Here is a 21872-nt window from a genome sequence, read left to right on the forward strand (position 1 = left end):
TGAATTAATGAACCAATATTATGTTGTGGATGCAGTTTTCTGTGAAGGACAAAAATACCCTATTATATTTGTTTTTTACCATCTCATGCTTCTAAGCCTCTGAAATGAGTTATTGTGCCTTTACTGTAACCTAGAGACATTGTGTGGCTTTTTGAATAAAACATCAAAAGCATTCAGCACTGGCAATATTACAAACATATTTCATTTGATTAATTAAAAAGAACTCTCCAAGGAAATATTTGATTTCTTGCACCATCCCCAAACATTATCCACTCACATGACCTCTGGCCTTTCATTCCCTACAGAGTACTTGCACAAAATCCTCAGGGTAGAATACATTATAAGAGCCATGGAAAGAATGCAATTGTTCATTTCAGCCCCCATGTCTTCAGTTACTATCATGTAATTTATGTATTACAAAAATGACAAGTTTTCCATTCAGTAGAATAAACATCTTGACCTTGGATAAGGTTCACTTGATGAGGCAGAAGTCCTTAGTTGGGTTACTTCTACATCCTACATCTAAGCTTAAATTTGCAGATTCAAAGTGAAGCTGCATGTTGTCAAAGTTTGAATGGAATTTATTAGCAATATATCAATCTGTGCTAGACATTGTTATTGCCTTCCATAGAGCAGATAGAACTCTCGTTTATTGCCATTATTGCTGTAGTTAACTAGGAAGATCTGGCATTCCGATCTAAGCTCTGAGTCATTTTTGTGTAAGGAAGTATACAGGCCATTGGTTTTGATGCATTATTTTAGTTTATTCCAACCAAAGTCTTGGCCATCTGAGTCCACAATTTAGTCTCTTTCTTTATGATACCTCTTGAAGAACTTGCTGTGCACCATTGCTCACTGGACTCAGTGGTCACAGGGCAATGATTATTAAGCTTACGTCTGTGAGGAACAGCAGCAGACCATCTCTCAGAAGTATGATTTGCATGGGTTTCAGATCCACTCATCTGCAGTGAAGACTATACAAATGAGATAAGAGCTAATTTTGAGAGGATGCTCATAAACTTCCTAACCACATGTAATCCACTTGCACCAAATCTGAAACATTTGAGGAATAGTTTTATCTTTATGAAACCTTACTAAGATTTCATAAGCCTTCATGGCTTTTTAAAATACAGGACTATCCTGTAGTTACCCGAATCTAAAACAGCTATCATCCTCTAATCCTTTGCCCTTGTCTGTGCCCTCCCTCAACAGCAATTCCTGGAAATCTCCCAGGGCACAGGACCTCTGAGGACCTTATGGAATATAAGACATATATCAAGTGATGTGTGCTACAAGATCTTGCAGGGAGACAGTCAATTAAATGTAACATTAAGCTCATTAGTCTACAGTTCCAGATACTATCATATGTATCTGCAATTTATTTTAGAGTTTTTACTTCTTGGACGTGGTATATATAAAATAACAGAAACGTGTATCTAAAAATACACTAAAGCCTTAGAGTCACCTTCTTTTACTTTTCTCAGATGGCCATCTAAAGTTGCTGGCTAATTTGCTACTATTTATAATACGATCAGCCTAACAGCATAATTATTTTGCATTTAATGAATTGTTTTTAGAAAATCTCCTGGTCCTCCATATCATGATTCAAAATTAAAAGGATTCCTTTATAATTAAGTAGTGGGAGCTGTTCCATGAAATATTGCCAGTGCAGAAATTTTTGAGAAGTCAAATAATAACTAAAGATAACAGAGTTGTTAGAAGGGAATACTAGAATTTTAGATATTTGGAACTTGCTTGCATTATGTGGTAACATATAAATTAGGTTTCTGACCTTGAAAAAATTCTACTTACAGAGAAAGAAAACTATATCATTATATCCAGAATATGTAAAAAACTTTCCACCAATTATATCTTCCATTTCAGCCAAACAAGGATTTTCAGAAATGCTTTAACATATGTAATTCTGTTAGGGATAGTCTTTAAGATACTCTGTGTCACATTGCACTGCAGTTCCCAATGACATTCTCTTCTCCTCCGCATCTGGAATGCTTTGTCTAATTCAGAAGAAAGACAGGGAATGGGCTATTGATATAGCACTACTAAACTCCCCATCAGTACTGCTAGTAGAGTAGAGGCTCAGGTTGGGCAGAAGGCTAAGTTTACAAGCTTGTGCAAAAATGCTCCTCTGTTCAGGAGGCACCAGTTTCCTTCCTTTACTGAGAAATTTCTTTCTAGCATGGAAATGGCAACCATTTCATAAAAGCTCCCTGTAAACAATATTTTTAAATGTTGTCAGTCTTATTCCCTCTTTCTTAATTTTTCTACTTGAACACTATTGTCTACTACCAGGGATTTTAGTGTCATTTTCTAGATAAATATTAAGTAACCAATGTGAAGAGCACATCACGGAAGTACTTGTTCTGCCTTCTTCCTTCTTTCTTGATTAGAAGAAAGTCTTTCCTTTTTGTTGGTTTCTTTTTCCAGAGATCAAGGAAATAAATACATAACTCACTCCCCTGGGCCTCCTTTTTCTGGCTGGCCTCTGCTCTGGAAAGCATGTAAACATGGGCTGCTGCCTTTCCTGCTCTGGGGGAGCTTTGGGCATTATTATTAAGTATGTAATTAAGTTCCATCATAATTAGTGTTTTCTTCAGTTGATTTTTCCTAAAAGTGAGCAATCAAAGTAAAACAAAGTAAGTGAACTATGTACTGAGAGTCAGATTGTTGATGTTTTAAAAGTAAATTGGGAAAAAAAGTCAGTTACAGGGGTAGTGAAGGGATTTTGTATTCATGGTTCAACAAGCAGGAAAATAATAAGAGCTTGTGAAGAGGTGAGAAGTTTCATGGAACATATTTAAACAAAGGCACTAAGCTAAGATACATTTTGTTTTTATACAGGGAAATTGCATAAATCACATGGACATAAACCATCAAGATGTTTGTACATAGAATAATTTTTGAGGAGAAAAAAGTAACTGAGGTTTTGTGAAACAGTCTCTGCATTACAACATCTGCAGAAATACTATAAAATATGTACAGGATATCTCTATTTTTTTTTGAGAATATAGGCTAAATCCCTAACTCACCACAGTAAATGCTTGTACTGAAGAAAGTTACTTCAAATGCAGGGTAAAGTTGAGTGAAATACACCTAGCTCGTAGACACCCTAGGTATTACATAGACCAGCACAGCAGAGGTTTTATTTGCTCACAAAGGAGGCTGGAAGAACAAATAATGAGAGTATTAAGCTGCTGGCATTGCTTCTTGAGCAAGAGGGTTCATCTGAGCTCAGCAGCCATATAAGACTAAGGCAATAGGGAGTCCCATGATAAAGCAGCTGCCTGGACCCCCTGCTGCAGCAGACCTATGTATTGGCACCTCCTGCAGGGACAATCTGTCCCCCAAAAGCTCTGAATTTATGTACAACTTTACTTGCCCAGAAGTTAGATGCACTGAATTGCCAACTCATTTTCTTTCTGACCACTCACACAGAAAATGAGTGTAGAGATGAATGCATCACATTGAGGTGACCTGCACTGCTGCCCTGGGCAGCCAGAGCAGCTCTCCTCTCACATGAGGCTGCTGAGCAGGGTGGAGAACAGGTGATGGAGCTGCATTATGAATTACTTGGACTTCAGTTACCAACTCACTCTCAATTTTGATAATGTCAGCTTAAAAGTATGGCTCAAAGTAACTCAGCACCCGTGAAAATTAGGCCACCATACAATTTTCACCTTCAGTCATACATTTCAATAAAAAGCAGTCAGACATTTTTTTTCCCAAACCAGTGTGTTTTTAACCAAGTCAACACAACACTGTGCTCTAACATGAATAAGTGCAAGTCATGTGCAGTCAATCAACTTCAGGCACCTATTGAGGTCTTGACATGTTCTATTGGTTTGGTATGGCTTGGTTCTTAGCGGTGGGGGGGCCACGGAAGTGGCTTCTGTGAGAAGATGGGTTCTCAGCCTCAGCCAAATTATTATATCACCTACATGAAGAATCCTAACTACCTCCTTCACAGTCAGAGTAAGATCTAAGTGCTTCTGAAGGCTTTCAAAAAACAAGTCAAAAGGTCTATGATGGGATCACCCTATCAGTCACTATGTCAGAAGCACTTCCATAGGATTATTCATTGTATTGGCACACACGCACTTATTAATGCTGAATTGTTGTTGCTAGCATATTGCTGTTCCCAGAAAACAAAAAATCTTTTTGATTCTGTTTAACAGGCAGATAATTACTTAAATGTTACTGACACTGAAAGCGAGGAGATATGAGAGTGATCAGAGCAGCGTCACAATTTTCCCAATGCCAAGGCATGTTATTAAACAACAGAAAACACTTCTAAGAAAGGACACATACTATTTACAAAAACAGTAAATCAACATTTGTGAATAACTTGCACAGAGCCATATGAAATGCAGCTTCAAACTTGTAAATTTTTTTTGTTAGTGACATATAATGTTTTAGAACAGCCTAATTTCTTCTCCCATTCATCTGTGGTGATCGCAAATGACTAAAGTTTGCATGAAAAATGCATAAATACAGGGGAAAAGAGGTAAATATCAAGACAACTTTCTTGACTTGTGCATGGTTGTTCTATTTCTTGGTAATTGCTGCTTTGCTGTGTGATTAAATCAAAGACTGTCTAGGAAGAAAGAGGAAGAAATTAAAAAGTGACAAAGACCAGACAGTAGGCCAAAGTAAATAATGTCAAAGATTGTAAGACAATGGCAGATGCCTCATCAGTTGTGAAATAAACACATCCATTGTTTAAGATCAAAACACATACTAAATGCTAAACATGCTGGTACTAGAAAAAGGTCTGGATTGTCAAGTGGACTGACAGCCCTTCTTAAGGAGACATGCAGGGCATTGTCTAAATGTATTAAAAAGCATTTTGGGTATCATTGAGGCCATATTTCTGAGCTGTCCAAGGAACCGACTTGAAAGCCCTGGTTAGCCTGTGGTAGAGGTTCCTGGAGAGAAGAAGAGACCCTAGGAAAGACTGGCAGCAAAGCCAGGCTCATGCAGAGCAGCTGCTGCCCACAGTTCCTTGTGGAACCCACTTGGGCCATGTGCAGCCCCCCCAGTGGAGAGCAGAAGATACAGACAAAGAGTGTGGGGAAGGATGAAGATGTAGATGTGAGCAGGGCTAGGCATGAACTGGCACTGGGAGGTCTAGCTGCCCCATTAATGCCTAGGAAGGGCTCTCTCTGGGAATGGACACCAGTTTGGAGAACATAGTTTAGCCCCATCTGGGAGCTGGCAGAGGTTTGAACAGCTGGAGCTGCTAAAGCAGCCAAACTGACCCCAACTCAGCCCTGACCTCAACTATGAACTTGAGAGGGACAGAAAGGATACGAGTACATCTCACCTCATAACTATGTGGTACACAGCATGAGCTTCCACTGGAAAAATTCATAAGAATGTGAACTTTGATTTCAGTGGTGTTTTAAGCTGGAATTTTTTTCTGCAAATTGCTACTACACATTTCCCAAACTTTTTCCCAGGTTTGCTCAGTATCCTAAAGGAACATTTATGTTCCCCATAGGAATCAAACAAGGTTATAGCTTTTCACAATCTTTATTGACCTGTGGTATTGAGTGTCTGCCATAATGAAGGAAATTCATATCGGTGCCATATTAGAAAGGAAGAAGGTGATTTATTAGGAGCAGCATCTCTTATTAAAGCTAGCTTAAATTTATAAGAATTTTCCAGCATCTGTCTAAAATTTTTGCAGTCTTTTATCCACAAGGGAGCAACATGGAACACTATAATTGTACCACACAGTTCTCAAAACAATTCTGCAAAGATATACTTTGGTAAGGAAGCCCTTTTATTAATGACACTTGGCAATGGACCCAGGAACTGTATCTGTGAGACAACCATACAGAAACATGTTTATTTTAAACTTTCACGTTGGAGTCTCCTGTTTCACTGGGTTTACATGCTATAGCTCTTGTGATCTGAGCAGTATTTTTCCTAATTTATACTGGGATAACTGAATAGATTCAAACCTTAGAGAGTCACTGGAAATACCAGTGGCATAAAAAGCTCTGGTTTTAATATGGCACTTATAAATGAGCTGGGAGATTTCCACACTGGGAGAGGTAACTGGAGAGGCTGATCAGATGCGATACCTGGAAAGTTAGTGTTGTGGAATACTTAACATGTCCTGAGGTGGTGGTTTGGGTAGTGTATATACCTATCAAACTAATTATAATGTTTATTTTAGCTAGTCACATTTCTGGGCAGGGATTCAAATGTTATTGAGGCAGGATGGGTGGAGAGATACATATTTTATCAATAAGATAAGCCAAGCCAGGAGCAAAGCTCATGAAAGAATGCAAGAAAATAACACTCCTGGCATCATCGTTGTCATGACTTAGAGTAACAGCATGGAAGGAGAGACTTCAAAGTTTTGTATGAAAATTTCACATTTACAATTTAAAGCTTAATTTTTAATTGTTGCATTTGATTGTTTCATGTGACTTAAACACTGGCTATAAGCCATCTTTCTTTATTAAGTTGATCTTCCAAAGATGAATTCACCTGTTCTTAAAAGCTACAGATGTTTCTCATAAATGTATCGGTTCAGCAACAGTAACCCCAATAGGAAAAAAAAGTTCCCAAGGGTAATGAACTAGCTAGACTCATTATTTAAAAAAAAAAAAAAGGTGTATATGGCTGAACATTAAATCTGTGAAGAAAACAATGGAGCAATACCGGTTCCTGAGGACGCTGTACAAAACTGTTTATGCCCAGATGCCTATGTTTATGCCCTATTAGATTTAGAAGGTACCATGACATTTTCGGGCACTTTTGACTGACAAATAATATTTTTCATCTTTAATTTGCAGTCTTCCTGGAAAAGGAATTTGGAAGAATGTCCTGTGTCAAGAAAGAAAGAATTTGTGTCTGACTGCGCTTCAAATCTGCTTATAATTTAAACCCTTGAAATTACTTACTTGAAGTGTTTCTGAATGACTAAACTTGTTGTTTTAAATAACAGCAGCAGCAACCTAGGACTGGGAAGAAATCTCTGTTACTGAGGGTTACTGAATCCCATCTTTTTTTCTCTGTTTCATGTCACTCATTTTACACTCTCTTCCTCATGGAGCAGAGACACATGATGAAATACACTGATCTTGGGTGAAATTCTTCTAGGCACTTGGACTTTATGCAATTGAAGATGACTTGGGAGGGAAAGCACCTATCCCAAAGAATTTTCCTGGAGTTCACATGCCTTTGAAACATGACCCTGCCCTTTTTGCTCCATTTGCACTCCAGCACATTTTAAGCTTGTAAATCACTTGGTCATGCATCATTACCTGTTTTGTTTATGTATTGAGGTACAATGGACACTTCTGAGATTTCTAGTTAATTCCCAGATGGCAGGTCTGCAGAGGTGGTGTTTAGGAATTGGCAAAGGATCCATTTTTCTTCAGGTAAATGGATAGAGTAATTTGGCTTAAGCTCCTATGGCAAAGGAAGCCTACATGGCTCTGAGGTTTAAGGTGGCAATTATTCATTATTGGTTAAAAAGTATTTTGGTTTATTTTTACCTGTAATAAAGTGTTGGGTCATTCCATAGCCAGCTAATTAAATGAAATGGATCTTCTCCTTTGTCTTCAATGTCAGGTTGATCCACAGTGGTAAAACAGTAATAATATAACTTTAGCATCTTTTGATTCTGCCATTACATCTGTTGGTTCACTGCTTTCCCATAAAATGGAGAATGTGATGAAAAACCATGGGACATCAGGAATAAACATGATGGTACTCAGCTATTAATTAGTTTGAAAAATAATAGGGCATTCTTCCTTTCTAATTTTTACTGTTTACTCTGGGACTACCAAAGCATTTTATGACACAAGCATAGACACACACAGGTGCATCATATATTTCACAAACTGATAGAGGTCTGTCCTGCTTGATATATAGTCCTTCTTTTTCCAGAACCACTGTGCAGGCTGTTAGAAAACACTAAGGAAGAGATTTTTAAATTTCTCTTATTTAGTCCGCTCTTGTCTTTTGCAGCTGACACCAGTCTTGGAACAGATGATGTTTATGATGACAAAGGGTGCCAGTGTGATGTGTCTGTAGAAGACCTCACCCCTGCTCTTAAAACTGTCATTAGAGCTATCAGGTGAGTAGAAAATACTGAATGAATAAACCCTTGAGTTTTCTTTAGTTAGGATACTACTAAACTGCATGTCAATTCATAAAATGATCGTTAGTTGAACTTATTACATGGCTATATTTGTTACATAATTTATGATAATATATTATGCTTCCTTTCTATTTTATCAGTTCTTTTACCAGCTTTTCAATATCTAAAAATGTTACATAATTTGACACAGAAAAGAGAATAATGGATGCTGTTTTCCATTACATTTTACGTTATCCAAACTATGGTTTGATGTAATTTACTGAATATGCATCACCTTGCCTGGAAAAGTTATATTCTTTAAAAGTGTAGAGTTTTATTGCATTTCCGTATTCCTGAGACTGTCATATGACTTTTATTGCAAATTTCTTCTGGTAGGAACAGAATAATTACATTTATTCAATTGTGCAAAGCCTTGCCTACCACTATCCACTAAACTAAATATAACCCAAATAATTTAAAACAAACAGTCTCCTTTTCCAAGAAAGCAGCAAACTGTATTGAAACTTATAAAGTTACCTGCATTGAAAGTTTAAATGTGTCATTCACCCTCTTGAGGCTGCCTAGGCTATTTATCTTACAGAGTATTTTGAAGTACAAATCCTGACACCCTGTATAGGGTAGGTATACAGCAGGTATACAGCAACATAGGTATACAGCAACAAGCTAGGAGAGCTCAAGCATTCCCTGTCTGCTGGCAGCAAACCTCAGGTTATTGCTGGGGGTCACCCCACTGGCTCTGCATCACAGTCACATCAGTGTCCAGCACCCCTCTTGGGTGCAGGGAGGTAGGCAGTCAGACAGGAAGCCAAAAGGAATATCTGCAAAAACCTATGGAAGACACTGTTTTCCTATTCAGAAACCCTTGCCTGAGTTTTCTCAACCCTATAGGAAGAAAAAACTTACGCTTTTTATCACATAATTTCATGCAGTGATAACCTATGGGCTACTTGTATTTCCTTCCCCTTTTCCATGAGTAAAATGAAGGCAGATAGTGAGTAAGGCTGTTTCTAAAACTTTCTACTAGCACAAACAGATTTATAGATCACTTGCAGGCATCTTTTCCTACCAATTTTCCAACCTTCCTGGAAATGACTTCACAGGACAATTCAGATACCAGGCCTGTGTCCACAGCCACTACAACTGGCAACTCAAATGTCACTGCTGAAAACCATCTCCTGCTAGCAATGTTTCAGCGGGTGACAGAAATCCTTTTTTCACAGTGGACACCCACTCACAAGACAAGCCTATTCCCTCAAATGGAAAATGCTCACATTAGGAAGAGTCAGCATAATCCATTGACTTTGGTGTCAAAGATGCTGCTCTGTGATGCTGAATTTTAAACAGACAGAATAACTCTTTGCTCCAGGTCTGCCTTGCCACTTGTCCTGGAAATGGATAATCATTATTCATACTGTCCAAATTCCTTAAGATTGACTTCACATTTTAATAATTAATTCATGGAGGTCATTTTCCAAGGAGCCACTGGATTGTTCAATACATCATCTGCATTTTTACTTGGTACCCTTGGCCATTATCAGCTCAAATGGAAAGCAACCAAATGTGAAGGATATAGTTGGGAAACTTTCTCCACAGTACCATCCACAGAAATGTTCTAATAAGAAGAGCAAATGGGCAAGATTTGATTGTTTCAGGCATGTACTATTTAACTGATGAGAATCAAAATTTATATTATCTCCAACTTCCACTCAGCATGCCTGGCCTACTAGAAAAACAACTCATGTCACCACTGAGACTGAGAGTAAGAATCTCCACTTGCCATCAATTAGCCATGAATGTCTCCCATCTCCCTGCAAATTTTGGTGCTTTGCAAGATTACAAGCAACACATGCACCCTGCTTCAGAAACTTGCCTTTGTTTGACATCTGTAAAGCAGTAATATGCCATGATCCTGAGACTTCTGTATATGCTATACTTTAATCTCTCAAAATCAAGAGACTGATAATTCAGTTCATCAGGTAGATGATACACCTCTTTCTGATTATTCAGAGTATCTGTTACCAGACTACGCTGGAATCTATGCAAACATCTGAAGAAGGATCTGAGACTCTCTATAGTAACTGTAGAATTTCAAGATGATAACATCTGCCTATATGGAAACTTTGTGCCTCATTTTGAAGTTTGTTTTTAGAAACAGCTTTGAATTGCAAAGGCAGTGAGGGAGGGTGAAGGCTGGTTTTCCTTTCATGCTGGTGTACAGAAGCAGGCGAAGACAGAAGGTACTTGCATAGTTTTATGATGCACTGTGAAAAGGCCCCGATTGTAAACACAGACAGTTGAATCCACTCTTGATACATCAACTTGAAAAATCGCTATAAGGGAGGCTAATTATTTTTTTCCTGCTTGGACCTGGGTACAAATTGCTTTATAAAGACATAAATGGCCCTTTTGTTTTAGGGGGAAATGAAATTAACAAAATGAATTCATGCCTGTGGGTTTACAGAGGCAGGTCCTCTCTTAGTTTTGGAGTCAAAATATTTGGGGCAGGGCTTTTTTTCTGTGCAAGGAGCCTAAAATATGCTGCTCACTCTCAGGTTGGACAGCCTTGTAATAGCAAAATACAAAACCTGGATTATTTATAATTTTCATTTTGGTAATTTCAAAGTCTACTGTGTCAGTTTTGACCTTGTTTACTTACATTTTTTCCAGGACTACTTTATTCTTCAAAACAGCTTTATAGGTAAACAAACCCCCAAATTTTTGTTTTGTTATATTCAACATTTTGGTCCTTTCCAAAAAAGACAGGACTCTCAAATAATCCTACTGAAGACCCACCAGGCAAACCTGTCTGGTAACATGTCAAGCTCTCAATCTGCTCTCAAAGCCTCCTAAATGGAATCTTTTATCTCATGTGCTGCCTGTTCCGTCCCCTCTTATTCCACAAGCTCTCTGTCAGGAAAGATCGACTGAGGGAGTAGGGAAAGTAAGGAAAAGCTGCTCGATGCATTTGCACTGTGTTGAGTGAGTAGGGAACAGATGGGTAGTGTGGTGAAATATGGTGGGCACAGCATGTCTTGGGCTCAGTCGAGATCGGTCCTGCCCATCCACAGCTTCTGGCTGGGACCAGAGCAGTGCACAAAGCAGTCCTTGCTAGCAGTGCACTGAGTCTGTGTGCCAGCAGGTTCTTCAGCACCACTCAACCGTCCCCAGTCTTGTGAACAAAAAGCCATTAATATCCTGCAGAGTTCCTGAAGACTAACAAAAAACATTGCATTTTCCATCTCTGTTAGTTCACAATGATGAATGTGTATAAAAGAAACTAAAAGGGAGATTAGAATACCTTGTTTCCCTATATTGTGATATTTCTGATAATTTTCCATAGCAAGAAGCACTCATTTCAATTATACTGTCCACAGCTGGAATTACTATATGAAATTACTATTTATGGAATATAAAATGAGATTTGAGAAGCATAAATAAATATGCAATAGAAAATAATTGCAATGGCAGGAAGATGAACGTACTGACCTAATTGGTCTTTTCTCTCTTTAACTCTAGTGATTGCAAAGATATGTTTTCATTTGTTGCTAATAAAAAAAAAGAAACTGTAGATAAATGTAATGAAACTTGAGAATTCTGTAGCTGATAAGCTGTATAGTTGAATAGTCATACATATTTAACAAACAAAGAAGGCAAATATAATTTACCATTTATGTTCAGTCTTTACAATGTTCCTGCAACACCCATAAAAGCCATTTTGAATTTGTTCTATGCTGTGTTTCAGAACCACCTCTTTCTTTCAAATCCAAACACATTGTTTATTTTCTGACAGATGGTCTTCAGAGCCCAGGCAAGGCTCTTATACATGTATTTGGCTAGGACAGCACTGTACTTGGGGGGAAATCATGTTTCTGTCTGCTAGGAGATGAGTCAGGTCAAGACATGAGAGAGAAGACAATTTTGACTCACTTGCCTGACATGTAGTAGAATAGGAGAACTGTCTCAAGTACCTTTGTCTTTGTGTTGGATCCTGATCTCTTCTGCACATTACAGTTTTACCAGGAAGAAGAGATATTTGGCAAGTTAAGGGTAGAGAGACCTGCACATCTAGATCTCTGTGCACTTGTTTTCCTGATGTAGTAGACTAGCAAACAATCTGTGGTCACCTCTCCTGGCTATGGATAAAACAACCTACTTGTCTTTTAATATTCAAGGCAGTAACCATGTGTGATTCTACCTGAATCCCAGTAGAATGAAGCTTTGTTTCTTCCTGAGATAATTACAAGACTGACAAGACACAACTTTGAAAATAATGGCATGAGTATGACAGGGCTGCACGAAGGATTAGAGATGTTCTAACGTGGTGCCAGTCTCAGGAAAGTGCTCTAAATGACAAGGAAAACAGTTTTTAATACTGGAAGGGGCAATATGAATGCAAATTAAAATGCAGTGAATGCCAGGGAAGATACGTAACATGCATGTGGCAGGAAACACTGTGATTTTAGAGCAATGCTGATCCTGCATCTGAGAACAGATAAATGAAATGGGTGCTGCTTTTGGCTGCTATGGGTCAATAAGACAAAAGTTGGTATTGGACCTGTAACTTCCCACAAATTATCAGGGTATGTAAAGATTAGTGGGACCGGTGGAATCGATATTAATTCTAGACAAAGCACTTTTATGTATTGGTCTGCTTCAACAGGTTTTTTTTCCCCGTTCTTCTCTTGATGTATCACTGAAATCAGTTACTTTTTATGACTAATTCTCACCAGAACACAGTCATGCATGTGGCTTGGGTGGGTTTACAAGATGGTATCGCCCGCCGTTAGAGTTATAAATATATAACTCTGTCGATTAGATTTGAGTTATAAACCACGGCTTGCTGCGTGGCGTAGGGCGATTTAAACACGGCAGGAATTTCCCAAAGGCGCGGGGCCCGCAGGGCAGGGCCTTGCCCTCAGCGGCGCGGCCTGGCCTGTGACGGGCCTTGCTCGCCCCCTGCTGGCGCCGCTGGGAAAGGCAGCCCGGGCCGAGTAACTGCGGCGGGCACGACTGGGCGCTCATTTCCCCCTTTTCGTACGGATGGGCTGCCTGCAACTACCTCTGCTTTTATCCCACAGGGACGGCAGTCTGCGTAGTTGTGCGTAATCCATCAGGATGGGACTGGTTCGGGTAAAAGTGACCGTAGGAACCGTCTTGTCTCGACCACCCTGCTCTGGGCAGGGACGCCTCCCGCTTGGTCGCTCCAAGGTTGCTTGGGGTCTTGAGACCCAAGCCTCACCCGACCTGGCCTTGAGCACTGCCAGAAATGGGGCAGCCACGACTTTCCTGGGTGATCTGTTCCCGAGCTTTAACCACGCTCACAGGAGAAATTGATTACACAGTGATTTCAAGATCTAGGAAGCCAACTTTTAAAACCGACACTAAATAACCATGGAGAGTCAACCGAATTTAATAACTGCAAAGCAGCTGCAAGGCTCCATCACTGAAATAATTCCGTTTTTATTTTCCTTAATTAACTTTCAGGCCTTTAAAGTGACATTGTTTTAAAAGTTCAATATTTTTTGCAGTTTATGTACAATTTTGTGCACTTGAATAAAAAGAAGTAAGCAATATGGGTCTGTTCCAAACCCTGCTGAAGTTAATTAAGGTGGAATCACATGAGCTAATACCTAAACCAGAAATAGTACAGTTGCAGCTCACTGATACAGCTGGGATGCTTTCAGTTCTGTTTGACTTCTGAACATTATGAACATAATGCCTTGATAAGCAAAAGAAGTGTTACAAAGCTGCACAGTGGTAAATGAAGACTTTTGTGCTAACTGATTAAGAAGCTTCCGTGGTTGTTAATATAAATTACTCTTCTCTTGTAAAATCACCCAGTTGTTGTAAATTCAGTTGTCTTCAATTATGCCAGTAATTGTCTGGCTCTTCTTTTCTAATAGAGTTTCCCATTTTTGCTTTATTAAATGCATTAAGTAAAACACTGTGACCACCGAAACATAATAACAATAACAACGAAACTATTACACTGTCTCATATGTCAGCTGCATTATTCATTCTTTGTAACCTCAATAAAGAAGTAGATTCAGAAGATTAGGTTGTCAAGGTCTTATAAAACAACCTCTTGGAATAATTTGACAGTTAAAAAAAAAAAAAGGAAAAAAAAATCTGCATCCCAGATTCATCACAGCTTCACAGGCTTCCAGATTACAAAAGATACCAAAAGCCATTGGTCTGTAGAACTAGCTGGCAATGCAAGAAAGGAAAGTCCATGATCCAATGTATTTGAAACTGCATGGAGATCTGTCCTGAAGTGTCAGGTTGATGGACTGTTCCTAATACGCCTTCTCTATTTTTAATTTCTATAATCATAATCACAGTTCAAGTTGTATACCAAATGTGACAATCACATTTTTAACTAAAAATTACCAGAATGGGGAATACGAACAAGCTAAGTACTGTGAGAAAAGGCTGACATTATCTGTAAGAATATTTATGTATGAAACAAAAATCGGTAGAGGATCACTATATACTATCAGTGCAACTCTACATACCTATTATCATAATGTCTGTCCTGGCTATATGAAGTATGGCTTTTCTGAATTCCACTAAAACATTAATAATTATTTTTATCAGAGAGTGGGAACCATGGTTTTTGTTTTATTATAATTTCTTGTCTTATAGCTGCTAAATACATATCTTAATAAACACAGCAGGAATATAATATCATGACTATTGGCATTTGGGATAGGTTACCATTTTACAGTCTCTGCTTTTTCAATTGCAATGGACAGCAAATATCAGCAGTTTGGCCCTAATAGGAATTCATAAGCTCTGCAGCACAGGCCAGAATGGCTAATCCTGATCCCTTGTCTTCTCTTCCAATTTTTGCATAAAACCAAGGAAAACTTCATATTCTACCAGCTGACCAGGAAAGTCATCTCACTGTCATTTACTTCCCAAATTTGTCATTTTTATTGTTAAGAATTTAAGATTTAATATCAAGCTTTCCATTCTAAGAAGAGCTACTCAGGGGACATCACATGTTCATGTCACATAGCAGAGAAAAATGTGCAAGACTCACATAAAAACATGTATGCCATTCATCAGTTTTGGATATTATATTATTTATCTGAAACCTTACTATTCTGAAGTAAAGTTCAAGGAAAAACTAGTGAATGCTAACTAAGCAATAATTCCTATATATTCCAGGGAACAAACAAGAAAACTTCTCTTCAGCCTCCACAATTTGATCTTAAGTCAGCCAAGTAGGTTGAAAACAAGTATTTAGGCCTGAATGATAATTAAAAAATAAAAGCTGATGAAAAACTAATTGGGTGCTTTTTTTTTCCCCCACAAAGAGGAAAGGAAGTAACTTAAAAGTAACACCAGAACAAGAATACTGTTATTTAAGTTTGTATAATCAATTCATTAAGAAATCTTTCTTGTAACAAGAACAGAAGTATCTTATGCACAAATATAGCTGACATGATATTTTACTCAAGTCAATGAAACTAATCCCAGGCTTCAGTCAGGTGTGTACTTCAGTACCTTTCATATCAAGCACCTAGCATAAAACAGGTATATACTGATATACTAAACATGCTCTGCAGTCTTTAGAACAGTGATATCTGATCTCTCAAACAATTCAAAGACATAGCTCCAGTGCATTTGTACTTAAAAAAACAACCACGTGAAAGTTTACCTGCACAAGCTGTATTGAAAATATGTTCCGTTTAAAAATGAGCTATCAAATTTTGTCAGTGAAATATATCTATGGTTCCACAACTGTAGAAAATTAACCTATAAAATGCTTTTCCCCCACAGAATTATGAAGTTTCACGTTGCAAAGAGGAAGTTTAAGGAAACACTTCGCCCTTATGATGTCAAAGATGTAATTGAACAGTATTCAGCAGGTCATCTCGACATGTTATGCAGGATTAAGAGTCTTCAGTCACGGTAAGGAAAGAATTAGTTAAACTCTGCATAAGCCCCTAATGTCATTCGCTGCATAAAGTATATTGGCAAAGTTTAACATTTCTATGTTACGCAGCCTCTCTGTGAACACAGCTGAGCCAGATATTGAACTGTGGGCAAAACCAAACAAAAAAAACATGCATCCAAATTTTTCTCAGAAAACGTAAGTCTGAACAATAGAAAAGGTAATACTTTATCTGTAAAGTCCATTTGTAAAAAAGGACTTTAGTCTAAAGGGTGAGGAAGACATTGAGATCTGCCTCTTTCCCATCCAATACTTCCTCTTTTCACATAAAAGAAATTGAGAACTACTGATAATGTAGTATTTATGTAGGTTTTATGTTAGAGATTCCCAGCAGTATTAATTAAAAAAAACCAAACCAAACCAAACAGCATTCCATCATATTAATCATTATCAGAGAAGGCTAGAGATTCCTGCTTCAAACTGACAATTCTTCCAGGAGTGAATGTTGTTAGGATGGGAGAGCTGGGAGCAGCACTGGTATGCCTGTTTCTCCATAACATCAAGTGCTTGGAGAGGCCCCTCCTCTTTCCTCATTTCAGCAAGTCTAGCCCTGGCTTTCCCAGATGGTGGCTAAGTTCTGGCTCCTGGTTAGTGCCAACAAAAAAGAAAAGCAGCCTAATATGCTCAAAAATCACTCATTTTCTTTTTTTTTTCATTTCCCTTAATTAATAACATTATGTTTGTCTTCTTCCTTGAGTGCTTTCCTGAAGTACTGTGATTTTTATAGCAAACACTTCAACATCTATGCCAGTTCCAGGAATGGCAACAGCTTTTGGTTTCTCTTACAGCGTTGACCAAATTCTTGGAAAAGGACAAATCACAGCAGATAAAAGAAGCAGAGAAAAGAATCCTGCAGAGCATGAGACAACAGATGATGTCAGTATGTTAGGGCGGGTAGTCAAAGTGGAGAAACAGGTAGAGTGATTATCTCTGTTAATTTGTCTTGCTTTATTGCTCATTCCTTTTCTGTGTTTTGTTGCCAGTTTCAAAAGCTGAACAGGTACTTTTTTTTCTAATATCTGCTTTGTTTATACATTTAAATAAAAATTATATTAATTTTATTACCTTAACCTTTTCTCCCCTTTTCTAAGCTTGCTTATTAAAAATGTGAATGGCTTCTGACACTCTCCTTCAAGGGTCAATAGCACACATCAAGCTACTTCCATTTTTCTCTTCAGCAGTTACATTTTCCCTTTGCTTGACTTCCAGATATTTTAAATTAGTATTTGGCACTAATGTTGACCTTTTCCTCTCATATAGGTACAATCCATTGAGTCAAAACTGGACTGTCTATTAGATATTTATCAACAAGTTTTGCGAAAAGGATCTGCCTCTGCGCTCACTTTGGCTTCATTTCAAATGCCAGCTTTTGAGTGTGAGCAGACTTCTGATTATCAGAGTCCATCAGACAGCAAAGATTTGTCTAATTCTGCACAACTTAGTGGATGTGTATCCAGATCAGCTAGTGCCAATCTGCCTCGTGGCCTACAGCTTATACTGACACCAAACGAATTTAGCACTCAGGCTTACTATGCTTTTAGTCCAGCTATGCATAGTCAAGCAACACAAGTGCCAAATGATGGACCTGCAACAGTTAATAATACATCAAACCAAATAAACCAGACAACTAAGCCAGCAACTCCGACAACATTACAAATACCACCTTTCTCATCGATGAAGCATATCAATAGGCCTGAGCCCATTCATATTATTCCTGTAACCATGCAGGAAAATATTTCTAATGTCACCGCTTGCCTTGTTGCATCAAAGGATAATGGACAAGTTGCACAGCCCAGTGCAACAAAGGATCTCACATGGAGAAAAAGTCTGGATACAGAAGGGGAACCTTTGCTCTCAGTTAAACCTGTGGTGCAAATGGATTTAGGAAAATCTTTATCTGTACAAAACCTTATACAGTCAACAGAAGAACTGAATATACAGATTGCTGGCAGTGACTCCAGTGGTTCCAGAGGTAGCCAAGATGTATACTCCAAATGGAGGGAGTCAAAATTATTTATAACAGATGAAGAGTTGGAGACAGAGGCAGGGACAGAGACTACTGAAGCCATCTCGCGCCCGTTAGTGGAAACAACTCTCTCTGCTGACTCTCTAAGGACTGGAATATCAAGATCATCTCAAAACATCTGCAAGCCAGGGGATGGTACAGAAGCACTCAATCTGCTCCACATCAAACTCAAATAACTTACGGCTTTCTTCATTGGCTGGGTCATTTCTCTAGTCATACATATCATATCATGAACTGTTTTGAAAGCCTTTTTAATAAGATAAAATCACAAAAATCAGGATGAATCTGCAAAGCAGTTGAATGAGCCCATATTTCCTAGTTGCATGAAAATGCATGTCTAAGCAATGGCTAACATCCAAATTTACACCTACAGTACAGCAGCCTTTCATGTAGTACAGTAGGTTTAAATAATGAGTTGCCTACAAAAGCTAATGCTGCAGGATGTATAAGAAAACAAACATTTGAGAATTTAGACCTTGTGCTGTTTCTACGGGGCAGAAGTAAGAATCTTAATGTTTAAAGCACTTTGCTTCTGAACTAATTATATATATATATATATAATGTCCTGATTTAGACGATAGTTTACGTTTACAACAAAAATATTATCTACAGCTGCTAGCAAGGTACCAAGGAAATGAGTAACATGGGGTTGGAAATGGCTGCCAGTTACAAGATACACACATTAACTCATCAGTAATCAGTTATTTTTAGCTCTGAAAAACAGTATATTAATATGTGGGTTTTGGTGATTTAGTGCTGTGGCAGAAGTACCTGACACATCACTGTCACACTGTTCTTCATAACAAGAATTATTTTGTTACAAAAGGTTTTTATTTTAAGGATTGGGTCTGGCATCAAAAGTGGATAATGTGGGTGATTGCACTGAAAATTCAAGGTAATAGCTCCTTCTTCCAGTCTCATTGAGAAGCTGACTTGTGAATTTGAACTGGCAGCAGTAGGTGAGGGAAGGAAGCAGGTGCTGCCTTTATTGTAGAAGCAATATTTCCTTCTTGTGAAAATTTTGGCAGTTTTCCTTGCAGTCCCAACCTGATACTACAACAGCACTTTCATAGGGCTGGGCAAGAAGGGAAAATGAGGAACTGAAACACAGAGTAAAACTAAAGAGGACAGAACAGGAAGGAGAAAGACAACACAATAATAGGAAAATAAATAAATAAATAAATAATATGGATATAGATGGGCAGGAAGGGAAATCATCCTAGAAAATAAAACAATAAAGGTAAAGAAGGAAAAAGTTAAATTTTTTTTTTCACAGACATTGAATGTTATAAAAAAAAAAAGAAAGAAGAAAATCCATGCAGGCAATCGGAACTAGAAATAGAAGTAGAGAAAACCACTTTAACTAACAAAAATAAATAAGGCAAGAGCTTGTTGCTTTTTAAATAAAAGGGGATGAGGAGAGAGGGGAAATGGTCCCACTCTTGTAGCTCAATGCTGTGTCCCAGTCATTTCTTACAGTCATTTCTTGAGACCTTTCCAACACAGGACTCTCAGACCCCTTCCTGCTAAATTCCAAGTTTTCAAATCCAAATCCTACATCAGACTGAGCATTCCAGCCTGATATATCCTCTTTTTTTCTCACTCTAGCCTAGACTTGACTTCTGCTGAGGTGCAGGGGCCGTGTTAGTGCCTGCCTGCACATCCCCAGCAAGGCTTTGCCAGTGGGACAACCCTTGTAGAGCCTAAACGAGCTTTCACTCTTCCCAGCTGAATCAGGCTCTTGTATCTTGACTCCTGCCAGATTTACACCTCACCTGCACCACAGGCTTGTAGACAACCCAGCTTGGGCTCAGCTTCTGTCTAGCAGCAGGAATACCAAATGTATGGGTGTGCTAGTGCCAGCTCACTCAGGGCAGTGTTTTCTCAAGGTCCAGACCCGCTGGGAACTTGCTATGTGCATCAAAAAATCACTTCAGTCTTAACCATGGCTAAATGCTGTAGATTGTATTGTGAAGGAGCTAATCTGTTTACTATGAAACCATTGTAACTTCTGCTTCCATTTGCTTTACTGAACTATTCCTGGATGTTACATGACAACTTTATTATGTGAAAGTACATGCAAAACTGTAGAGTGTATATATTGTGTCATTATACGGGGTCCATGGATGGTACACTGTGTTCCATGGCTTATGCCAGAGCAAACTTCAGTTGTTAAATCCTGAAAGACACCTTGAAGCACAATTTCCTCACCGCTGATTTGCCATATAATTCACCACATTCAGCCTTTCCTGTTTTCTTTTATGTGCAATCTGATCATACCGAAGCCTGATTACAACAGCAATTTTGTGAGGATATATACTTTTTTTTCCACATCTCAGTTCACTTAACTGTTAACTTATTTGAATGTCTGCAGTTTATCCAGACAGATATGTAAGTTTAAAATATTGAATATTTTAAAATTTTAAATTGTTTTTAGGCTATTTTTTCCTTTTTCCTGTTTCTGGTGCCTTTCTTGCCTTTCATGTGAAGCCTCCTGCTGACCTAAGAATTAATGTGCAGTTAGGTTCAGTTAAGGAGCAAGCGATTGGGCACAGGGCAACTGTGTGTCCATAGTGAAACTCCCTTCCCCTCCCTGATGAGACTGAAAAACCAAGGCATCATGAATTGGATACCACTCTTCCACCTTCATCTGCAGGAGCAGATGGTTGCACTCCCATTGCACCCGGAAGGCGTCGGTGGGAGAACTGAGCAATGGCCCTGCCTGTCCTGATTCTGCACAGAAACAGGGCCTTGGGGTTTGCTGATAATTTATCTCACGGAAACTTGGTATTTTTGCCTTAAATGACATGCTTGAGTCCTTCTAACTTTAAGTTAATTTATTTAATACAATTTTGTGCACAAAAGAATGAGTTATATAAATTATGTATGAAAATATTAATGTCTTTACAAAGTACTGATAAATCCAGAAGATCGTATCATTTCAAATTAAGGTTTAAAATTCTAATTTTTTTTTCTTTTATGCTCACCATTATTATTATTTTTGTAGATGCAAGTCTTATCATATAGGGTTTTTTAACATAATATTGATAGAAAATAGAAAGAGTAGTGAATATATTAAATTTTTAAGAGGAAGAATTGTTTGTTTGGATTTTTATAAGCTTTACTCGTATTTCCTCATGAGGAGTTTCTGTGCTCTCTCTTTAAAAGACAGTGTCATGACTGACAGTCATTCATTGGTTTCACAAAAGAAGGGCCTGTCTGGCTTTCCAGGTTTTGTCCTGAGCTCCTTATTAAAGTCCAGCTCATGACAGCTAATAAGAATTGTTCATGAGTCAGGACAAAGAATTTTTTTTCAGATTTACAATCCACTTGAGAATTGTTTGAAGAGAGAAGTTGAAATTAAGTAAGAGCTTCAGGACTCAAGCCTTATCTAAATAAATGTTTTCTGGTCAGCATTTTCTTCTTTTCTCCTGCCTGAATGAAGAGGGAGATGAAAAGAATGGTTTCAGTGACTATTATTTGTTCAAAAATTTGTATTTGCTCCTGGCTTATATGATCTATACTTTTTATTTAAATATGAATATGATGTTTTAGCCTAGGGTTCAAGATTGCAAAGATCATACACTTTTATTTACAGTGCCCACAGTTGCTCCATATGTTTTTGAGATACTCCTACTTAGAGTGACTGCTCTCATTATAGTATGGTGATAAGTAATTCACCTGCTTTTCTGTGATAAGTCAAATCATGCTGAATTGCTGATATATAGTAGAACATCTGATGT

At 38.2% G+C, this 21872-nt stretch overlaps 1 protein-coding gene across 5 annotated transcripts in view; it reads left to right on the plus strand.

The window, feature by feature from the left end:
- The window catches only part of KCNQ5 (potassium voltage-gated channel subfamily Q member 5), a 274662-nt gene extending 256357 nt beyond the window's left edge, over window positions 1-18305 (plus strand). For 4 of the 5 annotated variants that reach the window (XM_062488582.1, XM_062488578.1, XM_062488579.1 and 1 more), the window contains 4 exons: window positions 8008-8116; window positions 15929-16060; window positions 16892-17018; window positions 17364-18305. In XM_062488582.1, coding sequence (XP_062344566.1) covers window positions 8008-8116; window positions 15929-16060; window positions 16892-17018; window positions 17364-18305 — 1310 coding nt within the window. The remainder of the gene's footprint in view (window positions 1-8007; window positions 8117-15928; window positions 16061-16891; window positions 17019-17363) is intronic. The other variant, XM_062488581.1, reaches the window with a different exon arrangement.
- Window positions 18306-21872: the final 3567 nt, after the last annotated feature.

This window comes from Cinclus cinclus, chromosome 3 (genome assembly GCF_963662255.1).
Source record: "Cinclus cinclus chromosome 3, bCinCin1.1, whole genome shotgun sequence".
In the NCBI taxonomy this organism is placed as follows: Eukaryota; Metazoa; Chordata; class Aves; order Passeriformes; family Cinclidae; genus Cinclus; species Cinclus cinclus.